Source organism: Thermomyces lanuginosus, assembly GCF_041956635.1.
Source record: "Thermomyces lanuginosus strain ATCC 200065 unplaced genomic scaffold VTN49scaffold_40, whole genome shotgun sequence".
Lineage (NCBI taxonomy): Eukaryota > Fungi > Ascomycota > Eurotiomycetes > Eurotiales > Trichocomaceae > Thermomyces > Thermomyces lanuginosus.
In genome coordinates, this window is record NW_027192374.1 from 789,361 (window position 1) to 809,954 (window position 20,594).

The 20,594-nt window shown below is 51.0% G+C and overlaps 8 protein-coding genes across 8 annotated transcripts; 5 read left to right on the forward strand and 3 right to left on the reverse strand.

Moving 5' to 3' along the window:
- Positions 1-145: 145 nt before the first annotated feature.
- On the forward strand, positions 146-478 carry VTN49DRAFT_6276 (uncharacterized protein; the record flags this gene model as incomplete). Its single annotated transcript, XM_069414426.1, has 1 exon — positions 146-478. One exon carries the CDS (start codon positions 146-148, stop codon positions 476-478), a length of 333 nt encoding a protein of 110 aa, XP_069265674.1.
- A 1,229-nt stretch (positions 479-1,707) lies between these two features.
- VTN49DRAFT_6277 (uncharacterized protein) lies at positions 1,708-2,387 on the reverse strand (the record flags this gene model as incomplete). The annotated part of the gene is made up of 3 exons (XM_069414427.1): positions 1,708-1,792; positions 1,844-2,166; positions 2,226-2,387. 3 exons carry the CDS (start codon positions 2,385-2,387, stop codon positions 1,708-1,710), a joined length of 570 nt encoding a protein of 189 aa, XP_069265675.1.
- A 1,364-nt stretch (positions 2,388-3,751) lies between these two features.
- Positions 3,752-6,942, forward strand: VTN49DRAFT_6278 (uncharacterized protein; the record flags this gene model as incomplete). Its single annotated transcript, XM_069414428.1, has 3 exons — positions 3,752-3,901; positions 3,947-4,281; positions 4,329-6,942. 3 exons carry the CDS (start codon positions 3,752-3,754, stop codon positions 6,940-6,942), a joined length of 3,099 nt encoding a protein of 1,032 aa, XP_069265676.1.
- A 242-nt stretch (positions 6,943-7,184) lies between these two features.
- Positions 7,185-8,353, reverse strand: VTN49DRAFT_6279 (uncharacterized protein; the record flags this gene model as incomplete). The annotated part of the gene is made up of 4 exons (XM_069414429.1): positions 7,185-7,233; positions 7,288-7,915; positions 7,986-8,034; positions 8,093-8,353. The coding sequence occupies 4 exons, from the start codon at positions 8,351-8,353 to the stop codon at positions 7,185-7,187; spliced, it is 987 nt and encodes a 328-aa protein (XP_069265677.1).
- Positions 8,354-8,843: 490 nt separating this feature from the next.
- VTN49DRAFT_6280 (uncharacterized protein) lies at positions 8,844-10,010 on the reverse strand (the record flags this gene model as incomplete). Its single annotated transcript, XM_069414431.1, has 1 exon — positions 8,844-10,010. The coding sequence occupies one exon, from the start codon at positions 10,008-10,010 to the stop codon at positions 8,844-8,846; it is 1,167 nt and encodes a 388-aa protein (XP_069265678.1).
- A 582-nt stretch (positions 10,011-10,592) lies between these two features.
- On the forward strand, positions 10,593-12,689 carry VTN49DRAFT_6281 (uncharacterized protein; the record flags this gene model as incomplete). Its single annotated transcript, XM_069414432.1, has 4 exons — positions 10,593-11,694; positions 11,746-12,083; positions 12,133-12,568; positions 12,622-12,689. The coding sequence occupies 4 exons, from the start codon at positions 10,593-10,595 to the stop codon at positions 12,687-12,689; spliced, it is 1,944 nt and encodes a 647-aa protein (XP_069265679.1).
- Positions 12,690-13,379: 690 nt separating this feature from the next.
- VTN49DRAFT_6282 (uncharacterized protein) lies at positions 13,380-14,158 on the forward strand (the record flags this gene model as incomplete). The annotated part of the gene is made up of 4 exons (XM_069414433.1): positions 13,380-13,390; positions 13,458-13,543; positions 13,619-13,914; positions 13,979-14,158. The coding sequence occupies 4 exons, from the start codon at positions 13,380-13,382 to the stop codon at positions 14,156-14,158; spliced, it is 573 nt and encodes a 190-aa protein (XP_069265680.1).
- A 3,895-nt stretch (positions 14,159-18,053) lies between these two features.
- On the forward strand, positions 18,054-20,512 carry VTN49DRAFT_6283 (uncharacterized protein; the record flags this gene model as incomplete). The annotated part of the gene is made up of 8 exons (XM_069414434.1): positions 18,054-18,247; positions 18,300-18,595; positions 18,645-19,084; positions 19,138-19,721; positions 19,779-19,981; positions 20,049-20,192; positions 20,251-20,386; positions 20,443-20,512. The coding sequence occupies 8 exons, from the start codon at positions 18,054-18,056 to the stop codon at positions 20,510-20,512; spliced, it is 2,067 nt and encodes a 688-aa protein (XP_069265681.1).
- Between the last annotated feature and the right edge of the window lie 82 nt (positions 20,513-20,594).

Consider the following 20,594-nt stretch of genomic DNA (forward strand, 5'->3'; position numbering starts at 1 on the left):
ACCCAAAAAGGAAAGTAAAGCATGTCGTCATAGTCACGTGCCGATCCTTGCCCTCTGTTGCACGTTTTGTTGCCCCTCTCATCAACTCTTGGAGCTCCATCTATCATCATAGAACAAATATCATGGAGAAGAAAAACCACCCACAATGACGACCAACCCCTCAGCTTCTCAAAAAACCTTCCAAATCTACTACTTCGCCTCCGCCTCCTCCTTCACCAACAAAACCCACGAAACTCTCCCCGCTCCCTTGCCCATCGCCCAGCTCTTCCCGCTCCTCGAGAAACGTTACCCCGGCATCACCGCAAAGGTACTCCGCAGCAGCAGCTTGAGCGTTGGCGGTGAATACATCGATACGGATCTGTATATTAATAAGGGGGATGGGGCTGAGCCACGCGATGTGCTGCAGGATGGGAAGATGGGCAGGGTGATTCAGCCGGGGGAGGAGGTCGCGGTGATTCCGCCAGTGAGCTCGGGATAATCTTCCCATGTATGCTGGGTGTTTTTTTAGAGGTGGGCGGGGAGATGATAATATGTTTGTGGTGAGAGTGTTGTGGTTGTTGGGGGAAGGAGGCTCTGCGGAATGCTCGTGATGATTGTTATGGTTTTTCTTCCCCGAGGTGCAGCGACAGGAGGTGGTGGCCCAATGTGAGGATAACGAAGACGGAGAGGTGGTGTTTCCGTTGTATGATAGATGTGTCCCTTGCATGCGGCGCAGTAGAAACATTGCCTTGGGTGGTCTGTGTTGCATTCATTTAATGTCAGCAACATTCTAATCGTTCGAAATTGTTGAAGAAAGAAAGGGATCATACCGCGCTCACCGAAATACATATACGACTGAACCATACCGCTGCCAGGTCCTAATCGAAAATTCCTCTCCGGGATGACTGGATTGATTAGCATTTGGCCGGTCGTCCCCGGTCTGGCGTCACGCTGCGAGGAGAGGATATATGCACATTTTCCACATGAACTTTGCCGTGTCAATGACTCATCTTAGAAGTACCTTTTTGAAATTTAGAAGAGGGGTGAGGAACGCACCAGAATGAAGCAGTTTGCGGAGAGTACAGAGCGGTATACCGAACCCGGTTGCAGGGACAGTGGCCTGTGAGGATTATATTGTTCATCATCTTCGTTTGGCTGCGTTGATTCGAGTACAAGATGCGGAATTCTCTTCTTTCTGTGCTCTTTCTGACACGCGGATATTTTGTTCTGCCTTGGACTCAGCTCAGCTTGTTTGACTGCGGAATCGGGGAGAGCTATCCATACTATCCCCGCATGAGGCTTCAAAGTGGAAGATCGATCTGACGGCCACTACCGACTCGGTAACTGGATTGTTTTGAGATGTATGCAAAGACTAATTCGAGATTAATCCAGATTCGAGTTTGTGTATTTAAGGAAGTCAATCAACTCATCGAAGCACTGCTTCTGTTGAATTGGTCAACTGGTGTTCAGCGGTTCCCCCGCACCGGTGCGGAGAAGCATTCATGCAAATTATCTCCAAGTATTACGAACAAAATCAAAAGAATTATGACAATGTACACGCCCACCATCTAATAGACACATAACGCAAAGAGATATTAGTGAAGGTGACTCATGACAAACCCCATACCAGATGAGACCAGCACGTTGACGATAAACAATTCCGGAATCACTAGAGCCGCACCACTTTTGGAGAAAGACATCAACAGGAAACTACAAATAGAAACGCAATCATGCATCTGCCTTTCCTCCAGCGGTCTTCTTCTTATTGCGCCAGAGGCACAGACTGACCACGGCCGAGAAGGAAAAAAAGATGCTATCACCAGTTAGCCGGCATTCGAATTCAAAAGCTGGTTCGGACACTTACCACAACGCGATGCTTAATCCCCAGATCGCCTTCATCTCCAAGCAGACGGCTTTGGACCGCGTCAGAAAGTACCCGTACGAGGTACCAAACTTCTCCAGAAAGGATGCAAGGTTCGAGGCATATGCCGACACGCTGACCCTGTTCGATGCATTGCTGATGATCGAGCAGTTCAGGTACGACAGTGGCTGGCCGATGAGGACCGAGACCACAATCAACGCAACCATGAGCAATGTGTCCGCCACAGCGTTGGTAAGGAATGGCGGGTCGGAGTTGTTAAGGTGCAAGAGGAATGTCACGACGCAGTATAGGACGGCAACGATGGACTAGTACCTTTCATCAATGTCTCGCGTATCCCCGACTACTATCCCACGGTGTAACCTACCACAACGAGCACCGCCACCAGCATCCCGCTTGGGTTCGTCCCCGCGTTGACCATCATAGAAACAAAGTTGGCCGACATCCCCACGATGGCCACCAGGCACATCGCCTGGAAAATGCGGACCACCTGGAAGGAGGCACCGAGAGGGCCGAACTGGTTCATCATTTTGCTAAAGTACGCAATGAATCAACCGGTTGTATTTTGCAGTGTTATCAGCAAGTTGAAAGACGCCGCCGTAAAGACCGAAATGACAATCACAGTCGCTATGTACTTGAGATCTGGCAAAGACTGATCAGGACACAGAGGGATGACATGCCTCTTCTAACCACCCCGGCCGAGTCTAGAACATCATGTTGTTGGCGCATTGAACGCTGCTGTTTCATCATGATAAAAGTAGTCGTTGCCTTTGTTAACAGCTCCATTATTGTCGCAGAGCCATGCAGTAGGTACATTGTCTCCAAATGAGCGGTTGGAGTAGGCGCTGAGCTGACCAATCAGAGCGCACGAACTATAAGCCTCGACGGTCCGGGAATTTTTAGGCCCTCCACTGCAGCGCTTCGCCAATCCACCATCTTCGTCAAGTGAACCTCTGTGCCAACGCTCTGGGTCGTCTGGGCATGATTGAAACGAGTTCCTGATCTCGACCGGGCTAGACTCGACGATCATAACAGTGACGTGAGCTCACGTTGGGGAAGTACCAGTACTAAACGATCCTATACATATTCTTGGAGGCTTGAGCTATGTTCCAGCAAGCGCTCACGCTGACGAAGTTAGTAACGGAAACTCTTGAGAATAATTCACCACTACAGGTTAGTAGAGTTACTGTGATAGAGATTGGGCATGCTCCGATGAAATGGCTCGTCACTGGATTGGATCAACAACCGCAAGCATAGCTCTGTTTCTATCCCTGTATAATCCTGGGAACCAGTCGCTGCATGCATGAATAGTACGATTAATGCAGAGCCTCGTCTGGAAGATGCCCTTATCCGTCAAGTAGCTGTTCGAAGCACGCACTGCAGCAGCCAAACAAGGTTAATGTAGCTATGAGCTTGGCAAGCAGGATCATGGCAACAACATTATCAGCGGCTATCACGTCTCAGGAGACGCAGATCATCAATGCAATGAGCTTGATGTTTATCCAGCAAAGAAATACGTGGAGGCGCGAAAGGTGAGGATCGGTGGAGATTGACTATGCAACTCACCGCCTAAAAGCGGTGAGAAAGATTCTGCCGGCAATATGCACAATTTTCGGGCCTGGACTTACGTCGTGGTGTTGCATAGAAGTGACAGCACTTTGTCTCTCGAGGGTATTCTAATGATTATGGTGTCTTGGGACGTAATGGGACTGTACATTGGGGATCTGTGACGGGTGTTGATCGTTTCCTCCGCAACGTTGATTCTCCTCCGAATTCATTCGAGTCCTTTTCACCACCAACTCTCATTGCAGGACGCGCCTGAGCTCATTCAAGTCGACAACCAACTGAATGGAAGTCTGAAGGCTCGATGGATCCAATTCATGATTCTTCATCATGCATAAACCACTACGGCTCAACGCCTGTGCTCGATGCATTCGGCGGCATCGTTCATTGAACGCAATTCCTACTCTCTCTGTACCTCCGAGGCGCCGGCTATGGGACAGTATAAATGCGCACAGGCTGTACTCAAACGAGACCCGGGAGGTGAGTGTCCCATATCAGTGCATGATCAGGTTCTAATGTCCGAAGCCTTCGCAGGCCAATCCGGATATTCAATCCCTCGTCAACAGCATATTACTAAACACCGAGTTCGAGGCGAAAAAAGACATTCGGGACTACCTCCGGAAATGGATGGAGACACATGACAATTCTATGGACCCCGTGCGTGGGCCAGGGACAACGAATCCCAACACAACGAAGAGCCGATGGGTAGGCAACATGCTGAATGACAGCAAGGAGGTCTACAGCGGAGAGGATCTCGCAAAGGATGAAGACCATGATCTCTCCGCATTTGACATGTCTATGGATGAAGGCGCGGATGCGGCAGCCTTTCTGGAGCCGGGAGACTTGGTCGTGCTATCTTCGTGAGTGTTTCGTGACAGAGTGCTGTCCGCAAACTGACCATTGCTAGTGCTGTGGGGAGTTTTACTCTAGCGATTTACTGTCGTTCAATTCAGAAGCAACTGCAGTTGTACACCCAGCGCGGAAAATGGCGGATGGCGTCGGATAGGGATTTGACGTTTGTGATTAAAGGGTTTGCGTCCGCCGAAGATGCAAAAGCTCTGTATCCATACATGCCGGACAAACTGGCGGCCATCGATGCTATCTTGCAGAACGTCACCGAAGGCGGTGTTCCGCGTCCCGTCGGCGCTCGTCTTCTGCGCGCCATGCACAAATTCGATGAGGAAGTGAAGGCGCTGTTTCGCCGAGATCCTCGTCGGCTGGACGGGGTCTACGATCTCATCGCACATGACACTGATCGTCAAGAGCTCACGTTGGACGAAATCACCGCTAGGGCGTTGAATGTCGATCCGTCAAGAATCACGGCTCCCATGCGCTATCTAGTCCACACTGCTATTTCGCGTCACCCTCTCGCCATTTACCGAAGCTCCTCAATTTTTCACGACCACTATGTGATCCAACCGAAACGGGTGTACGAGGTTATTGAAACGGTATCCAATTGGGTCCGTGAGCACGAGGAGCACCAAACTCAGCTGGCTCTGCACAAGAAGTCAGACTTTAAAAATCATCCGCTGCAGCAATTTATTACCAAAGCTCAGCGTTTGATTCGCCGGAGCCGCGCCTACCGGTCGCCGACGACCATGGCGAATGTTGGTCCAACCGCGCAGCGATTTACCGCCGACCAGAATAAAGACGGTCGCGTATTCCGCCGTGTTCCCGCAGATACATTCAACAATAACGACCGGATGATACTGAAGTATCTACAACTCTACTGTATTCCTCCGCATACCACTACTGGTGGCGTCCAGAGGTATGCCGGTATCCATATCATGCGTGCTACAGGAATGTACAGCACCGTGCAGCTAGGACCCGGCGCAGTTCCATTGTTCTTGCAGGAGCTGGGCGTGATCGCGCCATGGGAGAATCTCAATGTGCTGGATCAAGCGGCCGCGCTTCCGGGACATGATATCGAACCGCGCACGGAGCAGATGCATCAAGAGGCGTGGAAGACCGCCCGTCAGCTCAAATCCGAGGAACTCAAGGATATGATGGAGGACCTGCGGACGGACTTTGGGGACCTCCCAGTATACTGCGTCGACGATCCTACCGCCAAGGAGATCGACGACGGGTTCTCGCTTGAGCGCGTTCCCGGCTCAGATAACACGTTCTGGCTCCGCGTGCACATTGCGAATCCTTCTGCGTTTATCCCTCGCGACCATCCCATTGCGCAGTACGCCGCGCTGCGGCTGCAGACATTATACGCGCCGGAACGCACATATTCCATGCTCCCGCCGGAACTCACGCAAGACCAATTCAGTCTACAACCGGGGGGCCGTCCAGTGTTGACTTTTGGTGCCAAGATCACGATCGACGGCGAAGTTCTCGAGACGAAAATCGAGAACGGGTACATCCGCAATGTCATCCACATCACGCACGAAGCGGTCCGGAATCTCTTCTGCGGCGAGACAAAGAAAAAGCCGCGACAGCTCGTGGTCGGGGGCGAGCTGCCTGTACAGCCACATAAACATCAAACACGCGTCACGCCGGACCAGCGGGAGACGTTCCACATCATCCGCCGTATCATGGCCGCTGTTCGTCAACGCTGGCGGGAGAACGGCGGACTCACCTTCCCGGATATGGGGAGTACCGAGCTTACCGTCCATTGCGGAAAGAGCGAGCCCGATCCGCATAAGCTGGACGTCTCGCGCGGCAACTTCTACCAAGGTGATCCGATCATCGCGATGACGCTCCGGGACTGCAACCCGTACGAGGTGCCGGACCTAACACGCACGTATCTGGTATCGACGGTGATGAACTTCGCCTGCTGGATTGCGGGCCGCTGGTGCGCGGAACGTAACCTGCCAGTCGTGTACGACGGGGCCTGGTACCACCCGGAGTACCGCAAGCTAACGAGCAAGAACATCTCGTCCTTTGGCGGGCAGAACTGGCTGGAGCTGGCACCGCCGAAGGGCATCAGTGCGTCGACCGTCCTGCCGCACCCGGGTTTGGGCGTCGACGCATACCTGAAGACGACAAGTCCCCTTCGCCGGTACAATGACATGCTGGCGCACTACCAGATCGAAGCGACGCTGCGGTACGAGCACGAGCGCGGGAAAAAGCTTGACGCACAGGGAGATGATGTCGATCGTCTACCGCTGCCGTTCACTAAGGACGCCGTCGACCACCACATCACGCGCCAGCGCTGGCTCCGCGATCGGCTCCGACGCATCGAGCAGGCATCCCGGCAGTACTGGGGCTGCCAGCTTCTCTTCCGCGCATTCTACTTCAACGAGTGCGAGCTGCCTGAGATGCTGCCATGCATCGTGCACAAGCCACTCTCGATCGTCGTGACGCTGCGCACCGGTCACCTCCGCGGCTACTCGGCTGTCATCCTACCGCTCGGGCTCAAGGCGCAGGTAATGCTGCCGGACAAGTTCCCTGAGGTAGATATCTTGGATACCGTCGAGGCAAAGATCGTGGCAGTCGATATGGCGCGCACGATGGTGGTAATGGAGGCCGTCCGGCCCGTGAAGAAGTTTGAGCGGATCGGCGAGTGGGCTTGATCATGTACGACTATACGCCTCTTGTAGAATAGATGATAGACCAACGTTGTACATTAGCAGAGCGCAATGATAATGTATTCATTCTACTCATCAAGCAGTTTTGTATATAATTCTCGTTTCACAAAAACACATCTATTCCAACTGATCGCCCTAGCTATATGCAAACCCGTTTTATGCAAGACATGCTCTATCAACATAGAGATACATAGCTCATCAACACTGTACTCTGTAATACAATTGCGTTAATCGAAAAACTTGCTCATCGCTTTATGTGCCAGTTCCACACCCAGGCTAGAACACTGTTAGCAATGCCTATCAACACCTAGGAGAGGGGAAACAACGTACAAAGTAGCAGCATTGGCAGGCACAGCCCTCGCCAACGCCGGTCCAAAGCCCGGGAAGAATGCGCGGAACCCACCATTACCGTAGATCGCGCGGATCGTGCCCGCGATGCTTGTTCCCTCGCCGCTCTGCATGCGCGACTTGATCGTGTCCACGGGGAACACGGGGATCCACATGGCAATACCAGCCGCACCGCCCGCCGTCAGCACTGCGGGCAGCGAGAGCTCGCCTGTGATGTTGCCCTGTTCATCGCGTGGCGTTAAACTGCGCTTGATGTACTCATATGCGGCGAAGTAAGCCGCAGACCCGGGCGCGTCTCGCGCCAGAGTCATGGCGCTGCCACGGTAGATGCTGCGGATGCCGCCCTCTTTGTACAGCTGTCGCACCACGTCCATCCCGCCGGAGTACTTTGGTTTCTGGCCCGCCGGGGGCGGGTTCTGACCCTGGATCTGCAGCAGAACCTTGACGCGCTCAAACGGCGCGGTGATGAGTGTCATCGGGAACGCCGAAAAGGCGCCGGCCGCAGAGATCTGCGCGATCGAGTACTGCGGGGTGTCGTTCTTGATCGGCACTGTGGACAGGCTGCTCACGAGCGTCTTGCCAAGGTCGTAGCCCCAGAAGCTCACGGCAACTATTCATCATTGTATTAGCTGTCGCTGCCATTGCAAATAACGAAAACAAGTTCTCCTGGCAGTACTTACACATTGGTGTCACCCCGACCAGCGGCGCAGACACGCCAGCGTACAACCCCTACGAAGCGCCAAGTTAGCTCGTCGCTAGCGCGCGCGCTTCATCGTCTAAAACCTACCTTCGCCACCCCTTCTCGCGCAAGTGTTTTCTTCACCACATCAATCGCGCCAGAGTACACGCCCTTTTCAGCCGTCTGCATGCGCACCTTGACCAGGTCGAAGGGATGTCCCACAATCACCGCGCACACACCCCCGACACCACCAGCGACGAATGACCGGATCTGCGCCAATGTCTGCGAGACGGCATCTTTCTTAGGGGTCGCGACAACGGTGTCCTCATTTGGCACCGTTGTCGCGCCAGCATCTTTGGTTGTTGTCATCGTTTCTCGGCGGAACCAGGCCGCAGCGGAGAGCTGTGGTCTCGCGCAGACTTGGACGGTCTTCCGTCGCTACTCAAAGCGATCAGAGGCAGAACAAACAGCAGTACGACAGAGCAATGTTGTAGGAATATCAGAGGGACAGTCTACGCTTCAAGAAGGGCACTGTGCTTAGTCAGCGTTCTAGCTGTCAGCGAGCCTCGGCACGCTGTTCGCTCGGTCCGACGGCATCCAAGGTGGTCAAAAGGAACGTGGGGAATACTGTCGCATCCGCTTGTCCTAGTCGCAAATTATTATGGGGTTAAATAGTGGATATAGAACCTTCGCGATCAACTGGTCCCTTAGCTCTGTTGGTTTTCTCTTTTCCCCTAGGGAAGCCAATTTTAGTTTACAACCAAAATTTTGACTTTCACATGCTTCACATGCAAGGCGTAGTCGTATCCATAATTTCAAATCGGCCCACCGGCGGTATGTACAAACTGTCACATGGAGTTTATTTGGTCTTGTTGGTGTATCGCTCGACCTTCTTGCGCCGCTTCTCGAACATCTGGCCAAGCTCTGTTCCGTCTCCCCTTGGTCCGTCCTCCGTAAACCGTCGCTTGCGACTCTTCTCCAACGCACCCTCTTTGTGGGCCCGTTGCGTGAGTCGCTGGATGCGGTCAGCACTATCACTGAGCAATCGGAACTCCTCCCCTCCGAAGCTCCCCAGGTTAGCTCCGGAACGCGCCCGTTGCTTGGCGCGTTCCTTCTTGCTCTCCTGTAGGCGGACAAAATGCGTCTCTTCATACTCCTGTTTCTCGCGCTCGAGCTCGCGTTCTTTCTGGGACATGATGTGACGGCCACCGCGTTTGATCGTGCTGCCGATACTGGGCTCAGCGACGGGTGCCGACGACAACTCATTGGCCACGAATTCGTCGATAACCCTAGATTTCTGGACCCGACGTGATTCGCGGTCTTCAGGTCGACTGTCTGTAGTAGGTAGCGCCGTAGGCTTAATCTTGGGCGGGCGATAGATGCCATCCTCAGAGGCCTTTTTATGGTCTGCTTTCGACTTCTGCTCATTCTCCACAGCCTGCTGTGCTTTAGCAAAAGCCGAAAGGTTTGGTCGAAAGGCCATTTCGTCAATGTCTTCATCTTCATCCGAACTGGCCGCCTCTGAATCATCTGAACGTTCGCTTTCGGAAGCATCCGACTCGGCCGCCTCGCGGTCCTTCTTGGGTTTCTTGGTTGTCGCGGTCTTTTGCGCTCGTTCTGCATCCTCCGCTGCTTTGATAACTTTGTCGATTTGGTATTGTAGACGCGACTCCAAAGGCCTCACGCCACGCTCGAGATAAACCCGTAGTTGAACCAACTTCTTCACGATGTCATCCTTTCCAATCGCTGCGTCGCTTTTGTCGTTTGAGCCATCGAGAATGCTCCGCAGCTGAAAGAGAATCAAGAACACCAGGTTGTGTAAATATGACAGGAGTATTTCGCTCTTCGTGTCCAGCAGCGAAATTCCATCCGCGGGCGGCTGGATGGAAACGTCCGACTCGTCATTGTTCTTGGATCGGGGAAGCGATGATCCTGCAGACGACAGACAACTATTCAAATTATCGAGAAGTGTCGATATCTTCGCCTTTTGGGACGACAAGTCGTCCCCTGGAGCCGTGTCTGCCATGGTCGTGGGCGATGGTGAAGGTCTCTTCAATCGATGGAAATTTCTCCAATATCTTATCTTATCTTCACGTGATCATGGATTACAGATAGGGCTAATCTAAACCATTTTGGATGTATAAAAGCCCTAAACCCTCACCGTATTTCGCATTCGCAGTGACTTCGATGTTGGTGCATTGAGAGCCAACTCTCGTAGCTAGAAACTCCACAGTCTTTAATTTCCAGATTTTCCTTGGAAATATACTTCTGGAATTGCCTTCAAAGTGGTATGCAAAGTACCTGCAGCACAGCCAACCTAGAACCGGCAGGTCACGTGCACGATAGCTTCGTCAGCCTTGACGCTGCGTGTCGTTTTGAGCCCGAGAATCCAAGCAGTCCCTGTAATCAAAATACCCTGTCAACACCGCGTCATTGCGTCGAAACGCTTCCTATTGCGGACGCTATATAATGTGTTGATTTTACCTTTCAGCGTATGACATTGTCTGTTGTCTAGAATTCGAAGGTCCCCTGCCTTCGTGAGTCTGGGATATCCCAACAAAATGTAAACTAGCCATGGCTAATTATTCGCACAGGATCTCTGTACATCATGGCGCCTTCAAACCGCTTCTTATTCTCTTCCTTTCTCCTTGCCTCACTTCCCCTATCGTCTGCTTTCTATCTCCCCGGAGTCGCGCCGACCTCGTACGACAAGGGACAGACCGTGCCGCTACATGTCAACCGCCTCACGCCGGGTATAGCTCGACATGACGATCAGCTGCACGCTGTGCTGTCATTCGACTACTATCGTGAGGCCTTCCATTTCTGTCAGCCGAAAGATGGCCCGTCCGACGTCAAGGAGTCCCTCGGCAGTATTCTTTTCGGCGACCGGATTCAGACCTCTCCGTTTGAGCTGCACATGGCCAAGAATGAAACCTGCAAGGCAGTCTGCGGTGAAGTGACTTTCCCTCCCCGTGACGCACGATTCACGAACAATCGCATTGCGCAGGGCTATAATATCAATTGGCTCGTCGACGGGCTTCCTGCCGCGCAGCTGAACGTGGATGCCGTTACCAAGAAAGAGTTCTACAGTCCCGGATTCCTCCTCGGGAGTGTGAATGAAGATGGTCAACCGTTGCTACATAATCATTACGATATACTGATCGACTACCATCTCGTTGGCCTGCCTACGTCCACAAAATATCGCGTAGTTGGAGTTCTCGTCCAACCCGATTCCAGAGGAGCTTCGAAGGTCGACAAAAATGGCAATGTTGACTGCGGGGAAGGTGGCCCTCCGATGATCCTCAATGAGGACGGTGAAACCAAGGTGACTTGGACGTACAGCGTCTACTGGCGTGAGTCGCCCACCGCATGGGCGACTCGTTGGGACAAGTACCTGCACGTGTACGATCCGAAGATTCATTGGTTCTCTTTGATCAACTCTTCTGTGTTTGTCATCTTCCTTGTTGGCATGGTTAGTGTGATTCTCCTCCGTGCGCTCCGGAAGGATATTGCGCGGTACAACCGCCTCGATGCGATCGGCCTCGAAGACCTCAATGGAACATCCGCCGCGATTGAAGATGGTATTCAGGAAGACTCGGGCTGGAAGCTTGTGCATGGAGATGTGTTCCGTTGTCCCAAGAGCCCTCTTCTCCTGAGCGTGTTGCTTGGAAATGGTGCTCAACTGTTCGTGATGACGGGCATCACTGTTGGTAGGTCAACACGCAGTCACTATGATACATGATAATAACTTGCCACTGCAGTGTTTGCGCTGTTCGGTTTACTTTCGCCTTCGAACCGCGGTTTGCTTGCGACGACAATCGTCCTCTTGTACACCCTGTTGGGTTTCGTCGGAGGATACGTGTCGGCTCGCTGCTACAAAGCCTTTGGCGGCGAGGCATGGAAGCGGAACATCATCATGACCCCTCTGTTGATCCCTGGATTCATCTTCGCCGTCTTTTTCTTGCTGAACCTGTTTGTTTGGGCAAAGGGTTCCAGTGGTGCGGTGCCTTTTACCACCATGATCGTCGTTGTCGCGATCTGGTTCATTATCAGTGTACCGTTGAGCTTCGCTGGTAGTTGGTTGGGATTCAAGGCCCGGGTAAGTCTTTGTTCTCTTATTTGTAATGTCACCACTAACTCGATGTTAGACGATCGAAGCTCCAACTAAGACCAACCAAATCCCGCGCCAGATCCCTCCGGCTACGGGCACCCTGCGCCCCATTCCCTCCCTCCTGCTTACCGGTATCTTGCCGTTTGGGACTATCTTCGTTGAGCTGTATTTCATCATGAACTCCCTCTGGACCAGCAAGATTTACTACATGTTTGGCTTCCTCTTCCTCTGCTTCGGACTCATGACCGTCACCACGGCCGCTACGTCCATCTTGCTGGTGTACTTTATGCTGTGCGCCGAGGACTACCGCTGGCAGTGGCGGTCATTTGCCGGCGCCGGAATGACCGGGTTCTACGTTTTCGTCAATGCCATTATCTTCTGGGCGACCCGAGTGAGCTTTGGAGGCGTGATCGGAGCAGTCCTCTATCTGGGATACTCTGCTTTGATCGGATTCCTGGTGTTTATCTTGACAGGTATGGAAGCATTTTTCCACCCACCTTCAAGCAGCGCACTGACCGGCTTTCAGGCACCATCGGGTTCATCTCCAGCTGGATTTTCGTGCGCAAGATCTATAGCTCGATCAAAGTTGACTAGGGCTGGTCTCCCAAGTGAGATGTTGAGACTAGTGTAGGATACGGACGGAGTCTGCAACATTGTCCTATTATTATTAGTGTCATAGATTCTCTTTTATTCAGAAATCGGAGTTGGTGGCTTTACAGTTTTTGCGTCATATCATGTGACATTCGCCGCTGTACATAATGTTTTGTGATAATAGATCTGCTGGCTTCGATGGAAATGAATTGGTAATCCCATCATGCTTGATTTTCTGCGTTGAGGATCTTTCTGGAAGAATGGACGAGAGAAGGAATGATGGGGACACCCCCTGTGGCTAAAAGTCAGCCGTTGCCGGCCTCTCTTTGGGGCTGGGCCTAGACCCTCCAGTTCGCCCTACCCGCCCCTCCACCGCCAGCGGTCCTGATTGCGATCAGCACCAGATAATCCATACACACATCGGCTTTTTTTTTGTTTCTTTCCCCTCAAATTCTACTCCAACGATATTCGCATCTCGATCGCTTCGCACGTACGTTTTCGCCGTCTCCGAATCATCCGATAAGAGTGTTTTGTGTCCGACGCCCGCCCCCTAGAAACTCCTCCCGACCTTTGCCCCGCGAACCATCTACTTTTGGTCATTATCGGATCGATTTAATCTCGAACTGGGTTGGAATTTCGAGATATTACTGGTCAAGGAGCAAAGGAGAGGATTGCAGGAGTGTTGATTGCACGATGGGGAAATCGTATGCTTCCGCGCTTCAAAACTGCCTACTGGATTTCGCTGACATTGTCTGACGTCGATCAATACAGACAATCCAAGCTCAGTGCCGCGGAGCTGGAAGAGCTTCAACGCGCCACACATTTTGACAAGAAAGAACTTCAGCAATGGTACAAAGGTATGGAGAGCGTCCAGGTCCTATCTCTCTGACATCGAGCCATGCCACTAACCCAGGGTCGTTCCTTTCCGGCAGGCTTTCTCAAGGACTGCCCCAGTGGCACGCTCAATAAGGAAGAGTTCCAGAAGATCTACCGCCAATTTTTCCCCTTTGGAGATCCGTCCGCATTTGCAAATTACGTCTTTCGTGTATTCGACACGGATAACAGCGGGATGATTGATTTCAAGGAATTCATCTGCGCACTTTCGGTCACATCGCGAGGAAAGATGGAGGATAAGCTGGACTGGGCGTTTCAGTTATATGATATCGATGGTGACGGGAAGATCACTTATGACGAGATGCTGGCCATCGTCGAAGCTATCTATAAGATGGTATAGGCCAGCTCCCTTCAACTCCCTTCTTGGTTCAGAGGGCAGACGGGCTAACGGATTGTAGGTTGGTTCAATGGTCAAGCTTCCCGAAGACGAAGATACCCCCGAGAAGCGCGTCAAAAAGATTTTCAGCATGATGGATAAAGACGAAAACGGAAGCCTAGACATCGAGGAGTTCAAGGAAGGCAGTAAGCGCGATGAAACCATAGTCAGCGCACTGTCCTTATATGATGGGTTGGTTTGATCTTTCCCTGTTCTCTTTGTTCCCAGCCTGTTTGCAAGTCGATTGTTTTGAGCGTGCCAAGATTCTGTCGCCGTTTGTCATGTTCATATCCTGTTGTTTTCTCCATTGATTGTGACTTCTCGGGGAGGCTAGCATGTCTGTTTCGACTGTTCAGAGCGAGCGAGCGATTCGTGTACATATTATATCGCTATCTGTCTGATACATGACGATGCATGATACAGCACATGTTCACACGAGTTGACAATGCTATAAAGTGAGATGGTCGGAGTGAACCTGCGGGCCGACTGTTCAATGCTTCTGGAGTTCAGAAGTTCGGAGTTGTCACCGAATCCTTAACAGGACTTGTCCAGGGTCAGGATTCCAGTCGTAGCTGCCGGTCCAACATTGTGATGGATACTGATGCCACTGCCAACCAAGTTTGTTGCTCTTTAGCCAACTTGCAAAGTAGCTGCCTGATATCACGGTATCATGCAACTAGCCCGAGCTACAGCAAAGGCGGGCGTCACTCCAAAAATGTCCAACGGCCGTGCCGTTGTTGTACTAGTACCTGTGACTGCAGTGAGCAAACGCATCTCAACCTAGCACCTGGCGGTGAGATCCATGTTGACCAGTCTTGGGTCTCAACTGCTAAAGCCAGCATCGGCATGGCACCGACAACCCTTGTTTCCAACATTACAAAGGACCGGGATCAGAGTAGAATGATGCCTGTCAGAATTCCGGTTGGATTCGCATGGTTGATGGTCCATGCTGGAATCGAATCTCAACGCACATGCGGGACTCTTTGATTGTGGGATTCAAGCCCCTCTTCCTGGGGCAGGCGTTTTCCCCCTTTTTTCATAAAGAGGTGGCATATAAATTAATACATAGGTAGTTATGCGGATCCCTTTGAATGGTTTGATGCCATTTGGTCCCAATAGGCACTCCAAATTGGTACGCTAGATTCCTGAAAATCGGACTTTCGGTCAATGGACTTCTGCCTGATGGGAAATATCGGTTAGGGGCGATGATTGATTGCATGATTACAGTAACTTACTTGGTACCCGGTGGACGGCTCGGAAACTCCTACTCCATGCAACACGACAACTTTCGGTTGTAACGACATAACCTACATTCCAATCGTGTGATGGCAGGCGTTACATTCCAGTCTCTTCTCGACCGGTTCGTCGCGAGCAACAACTCCGAAGGACCGAGTCCAGAAATTAGTATCTGGTCAGCCACCGGCAAGTAAGGGTCCAGCCTGCGCTAAAAGGCGGGGAAAACTGTTGACCAAGTGTCTAGCGCTTTGAAGTTTGAACGGGCAGGAGGTAAAAAGTCGTATGTAGTTGGTTACTGGTCAACATGTGAGAATGATCAGCAACAGTACCAGCCGCTAAGGGCGTACTGTATGATGTCAGCTGATAGCCATGCAGAGCTTGGGCATTTGTCCCATAGCTGGGCCGGGTACAATTGGTTGAGGCAAAAGTCGAGCGTCGGATTGTCGGCTTCCCAGCACCGGAGTGCAATGTCTAGGTCGAGGAGCACGACAGCATGCACACCGACTCCAAAGGCCTTCTAGAAAGACATCCAAGACTCGGCGGCTCGTACTATTTAATTTTTAAGAATGCTGAAGGGCTAATGGGTCAGAATGGCTCTTTCACTTGTAGCACAAGCACCAGCCACAACCTTGCCAGCGAACCTTCGGGCAGTGTAAAGCCGCCAGTTGGTCGTTCGGATAATGCAAGGAATTGCCGAGTCAGTTCACCATTTCGTTCCTCTGAATGATTGGCTCCGGAGACTCCAGGCGCTGCTCAATGACCTCATCTCATAACTTAAACCCTGGTTACTAAGAGCTAGACTGGGCTGAATAAATGCGGGGGAAAGCCACAGCACGTGACTGCGGATCACCCGGTCTTGGCAGGATTTCCTAAACTCCGAAATGAACCAAGGTTGAGATTGTAAGTAAACCCAGGTACTCGTGCGTCTCCGTTCCTAAGACTTTCCTGGCCTCCGGAATAATTACCACAAATCTACAAGATGCCTGCAGACCATCTTTGCGAGATAGCAATAGTCCAGCGTCTACTCTGCGGGGCTAAGCGTTCGATTGGAATACGAACTAGACGGGCATGGAAGGACTATGAAATCCATGCAACAACAACGAACGAAATAGAACGGGAATCTGAAAAAAGTAAGCACATCCAACTGTATCACGGTACTAAAGATTAGTCACTACGAGTTAGTTTCGTCGTTTTGATTACACGGTCATGTACCAATACTCGTGGTTACTCCTCAATAATCCTCGTATTCTGTGGTTCCTATTAAGCATAAGATTAGCAGTTCAGCGGTGAAATTGTTTTATTTGCTCGACCATGGTGCCATGACCTCTGTGTTTTCTGTTCCTGATGCTTATAACGTTCACAACGGAATCGAACTTTTGACTCGACAAACCCATCGGTCCAACAATCTATTGCAGTCGCTGTGTGATACAACTGCTCGGGGAAGAAAGACAACTTTCTTCGGGTGCTTCGACCGTAGGACCGATCCAGACGACCAGAGCACTGGCCGATCAACTGTTGACCAGGATATCCCCGGCAAATCCCCGCAGCGATCGTGGATTTTGGACCAGCCTTTAACGGACTGCTGGGTTCGGCCTCTTGTGGACCGCCATTTATGATTGGGGTATTCCACCCTGTTTGTCGGTCCATCTTCGGGTTCATTGGCCTCAGCGATATAGTACAGCCATGAATCATCAAATTGAGGACTGTCACCGAAGCTGCTAAAATGCTGCGCTCATATACGCATTGCAACCTTGAAAGAAACGAAAATGGTCAAAGCATGCTAGTTTTCCGTACTTCCAGCCCTTGCGTGATTGCCGAGCCCTAAGCTTGAGAGTTCAAGCATGTCGATCTCACTACTCTGTATCCATCTCATAAATCCCATTCAACGGTCTAGCGCTGGTGTATTATTTCATTTCAAATTTCGGTACGGATTATTTTTAAATTGTTAACCCGAAAAAAACTTCGTTTATTCATGCACTTTAGCGAATCACATGTAAGAACTTACTACTAAACCTCAGCTACTACATTCAAATTCTGTGTTGTTTATGGTGGATCTTGGAACGATTTCAACTATTCATGAATTACAGTACAACATGAGCCTCATGTTTGGAGAAGTATGCCACGATGACAGCAGATGCGTGATTAGAAGCGATGTATCTGGCATAGTACAAGTCCAATAACAAGATTCATAACCATTGAGCACGATGTAACTGTGGCCCATGATGATTCAGGAATCATGATAGCCATCCGCCACAGAAGGATCAGCATTGAGCCCATATGGGGATCTCCGCATTTGCGGAGGTAGGATCGATGAAAGATGGAAAGATGGATCCCTGACGAGAACTAAATGCTGGATATATAAAGAGTCAACCACCTGCTTGCATCTGGCCCCTCTTCAGCGACACAGGGTCGGATCGCGGCAACAATTCACGGCCTTTCTGGGACCCGAAAACCAGCGCCGTCGAAAGCATTGCTTTCTGACCGAGAGATCTTCGGATCTGCTTTCGATATCGTCAGTCCAGCTAGGACTGATCTAAATTTACTTCGGCTGGTTGCATCGCATTCCGGTCAAAAACCTGCTATACTAGGACAATATTTTTGTTGTCTCCTGTCTGATAACTAGTAGGTTTTCCCCTTTGTATATTTCCATTCAGTGTGCTCTGCTTTCTCATGGCGTGCTCATTGTGGCCATAAAGTTGTGCCACTTGGTCACGCCGCCGAAGACCACTGCCCTTGCTTGTCACGACAGGCATTGGCTCGCATATGTGTTGACTGCTATTTGTTCTGCAAGTAAACACTAATCATCAATTGCAGTTCTAGACGCAGCTTGGATCTTGACCCCTTCAAAACATTGTTTCTGAATGGTCAACATGAGAATAGCGGCCATTGTCACATTCATATCTATCCTGCTGCCAACTATTGAAGCCCTTGAGGGTTTCAAACCGGCCCGCCCTCCTGCAGCACCTTTGGCTGTCAAATCTCCGTACTTGAGCGCATGGCTAAATATTGGCAACTATGGAGGTTATCTGCCTGGCCAATGGCCATCCTTCTGGCAGTAAGTTATTACCAATCAAGTCAAAATTTTGAAATACTTACAATCATGACAGTGGTCAGACCCTGGGCTGGGCTGGCCTGATCCGGGTCGACGGCAAGACGTACACTTGGCTTGGAGCACCCACTGATATTCCAACGGCGAAGCAAGTTTCGTATGAGTACACCACGACCAGAAGTATCTACACAATACATGTCGACGACAAGATAGAGGTCAAAGCGACGTTCCTGTCACCCATCACGCCGCATGACCTCAAAAGACAGTCCGTAATCTCGTCCTACTTGCACGTAGATGTGAAGTCTCTGGATGGAAAACGCCATGATGTTCAAATTTACACTGACATCTCTGCTGGTATGCCTGTTTGCTTTTCAGATTCATGACGCCAACTGACAAGTTCCAGAATGGGTCAGTGGAGATCGGGACAATATTGCTCGCTGGGAGTACGGAGAGACTAGCGGCGTTGCCTACCACAAGGTCTATCGGCAGGAGCAACAGCTCTTCTCCGAGGTTGATGACCAAACTGAATATGGAGAGTGGTATTGGGCGACCGACGATGGCCACGGCCTGACCCATCAATCCGGCGCGGACACTGTGGTCCGAGGGCGCTTTGTCGAGAAAGGTACTCTTGATAACTCTGAAGACAAGAACTACCGCGCGATTCGAGATGAATGGCCGGTGTTTGGCTTCGCCTCTAGCCTTGGCCGTGTGGGTAGAAAAGCCGTCAGCCGGACATGGACTATTACCCTAGCCCAGGATGACGCGATCCAGTTTAACGGTGCCAATGGCATAACCACTGTGCCGTCTCTGTGGAAGAGTTACTTTCATGATGCACTTGATATGGTAGGCAGCTGAAAGTTCACGAGGAGTTGAGCCAAACGCTGACAGAATACAAGGTCCGCTTTGCACAAGGGGACTATAGAGAGGCGGAATCGTTGTCGACAAAGCTTGACAGGAGAGTGGAGTCTGACTCTCTTCGGGCCGCTGGCAACAATTATGCGATCATGACGACGCTGTCGCTGAGACAGGCATTCGGCGCCATCCAGCTAGTGGGAACTCCGGACCGAATGTATGCGTTCCTAAAGGAGATCTCCTCGAATGGAAACGTGAATACGGTGGATGTGATCTTCCCAACTTCACCGGCTTTCCTGTACACCAATCCACAACTGCTGAAGCTTGTTTTGGAGCCGCTTTACGAGTACCAGGAGTCAGGAAAATACCCGAACGATTTTTCGATCCATGACATGGGAGCGCACTACCCAAACGCAACGGGTCACGACGATGGAAACGATCAGCACATGCCTTTGGAAGAATCTGGAAACATGCTGATCATGGCATTGGCGTACTATCAGAAAACAAAGGACCTCGGGTACCTGAAGGATCACTACAAAATCTTGAAACAGTGGTCTCAATTCTTGGTGGAAGAATCGCTCTACCCAGCAGAGCAGCAATCGACGGATGACTTTGCCGGGACACTGGAGTAAGAATGTCAAAAGGAGAATCTGCCAAGGAAGTCAAGAACTGATTTTTGGCACAGGAACCAGACCAACCTGGCGCTTAAGGGCATGATCGGTCTCGAAGCGATGTCTAAAATCGCAGGGTTGGTGGGAAATTCCGCCGATGAGAAAAAGTACCACGAGATTGCCGTCGACTACATCGATAAATGGCAAGACCTCGGCATCGCGCATAACGAGGATCCGCCACATACCACATTGTCCTATGGCAAGAACGAGACATGGGGTAAGAGAATATCTTCGAACTTTGAATGATTCACGCCTACGGGCAATGGCTGATGTTACCATCGCAGGACTTCTATACAATCTGTACAGCGACAAGTTGCTCGGATTCGACCTTGTTCCAAAGCACATCTACGAGATGCAGGACAGCTTCTATCCAACCGTGAAAAACAAGTATGGCGTTCCGCTCGACACGCGAGCGCAGTACACTAAGGGTAAACTCCTATGTCCCTTTATTGCGTCTCAGAAGCCAGTATTGATAAAGAATTTCAGGCGACTGGGAAGCGTTCACAGCCGCCATTTCATCTCCCGAGACACGAGACATGTTCTTCGATCTCTTGGTGACATGGCTCAACGAGACACCAACCGACAAGGCCGTGACTGATCTGTATGATACTAATACGGGAGAGTAAGTAACACCATCCGACACTTAAATTAGAAGAAGCTGTTACTAACGGGAGTCAGCTATCCTGGAATCTTCTTCATTGCCCGCCCGGTAATGGGAGGAATGTTTGCACTTTTAGCACTGGATTGAGTTCCAAACGTATGTTTCATACAGGGCAATCATTGTACATAAGTCGCGCACGCATCAAGGTCTGGTTATCAGTTGGATCCAC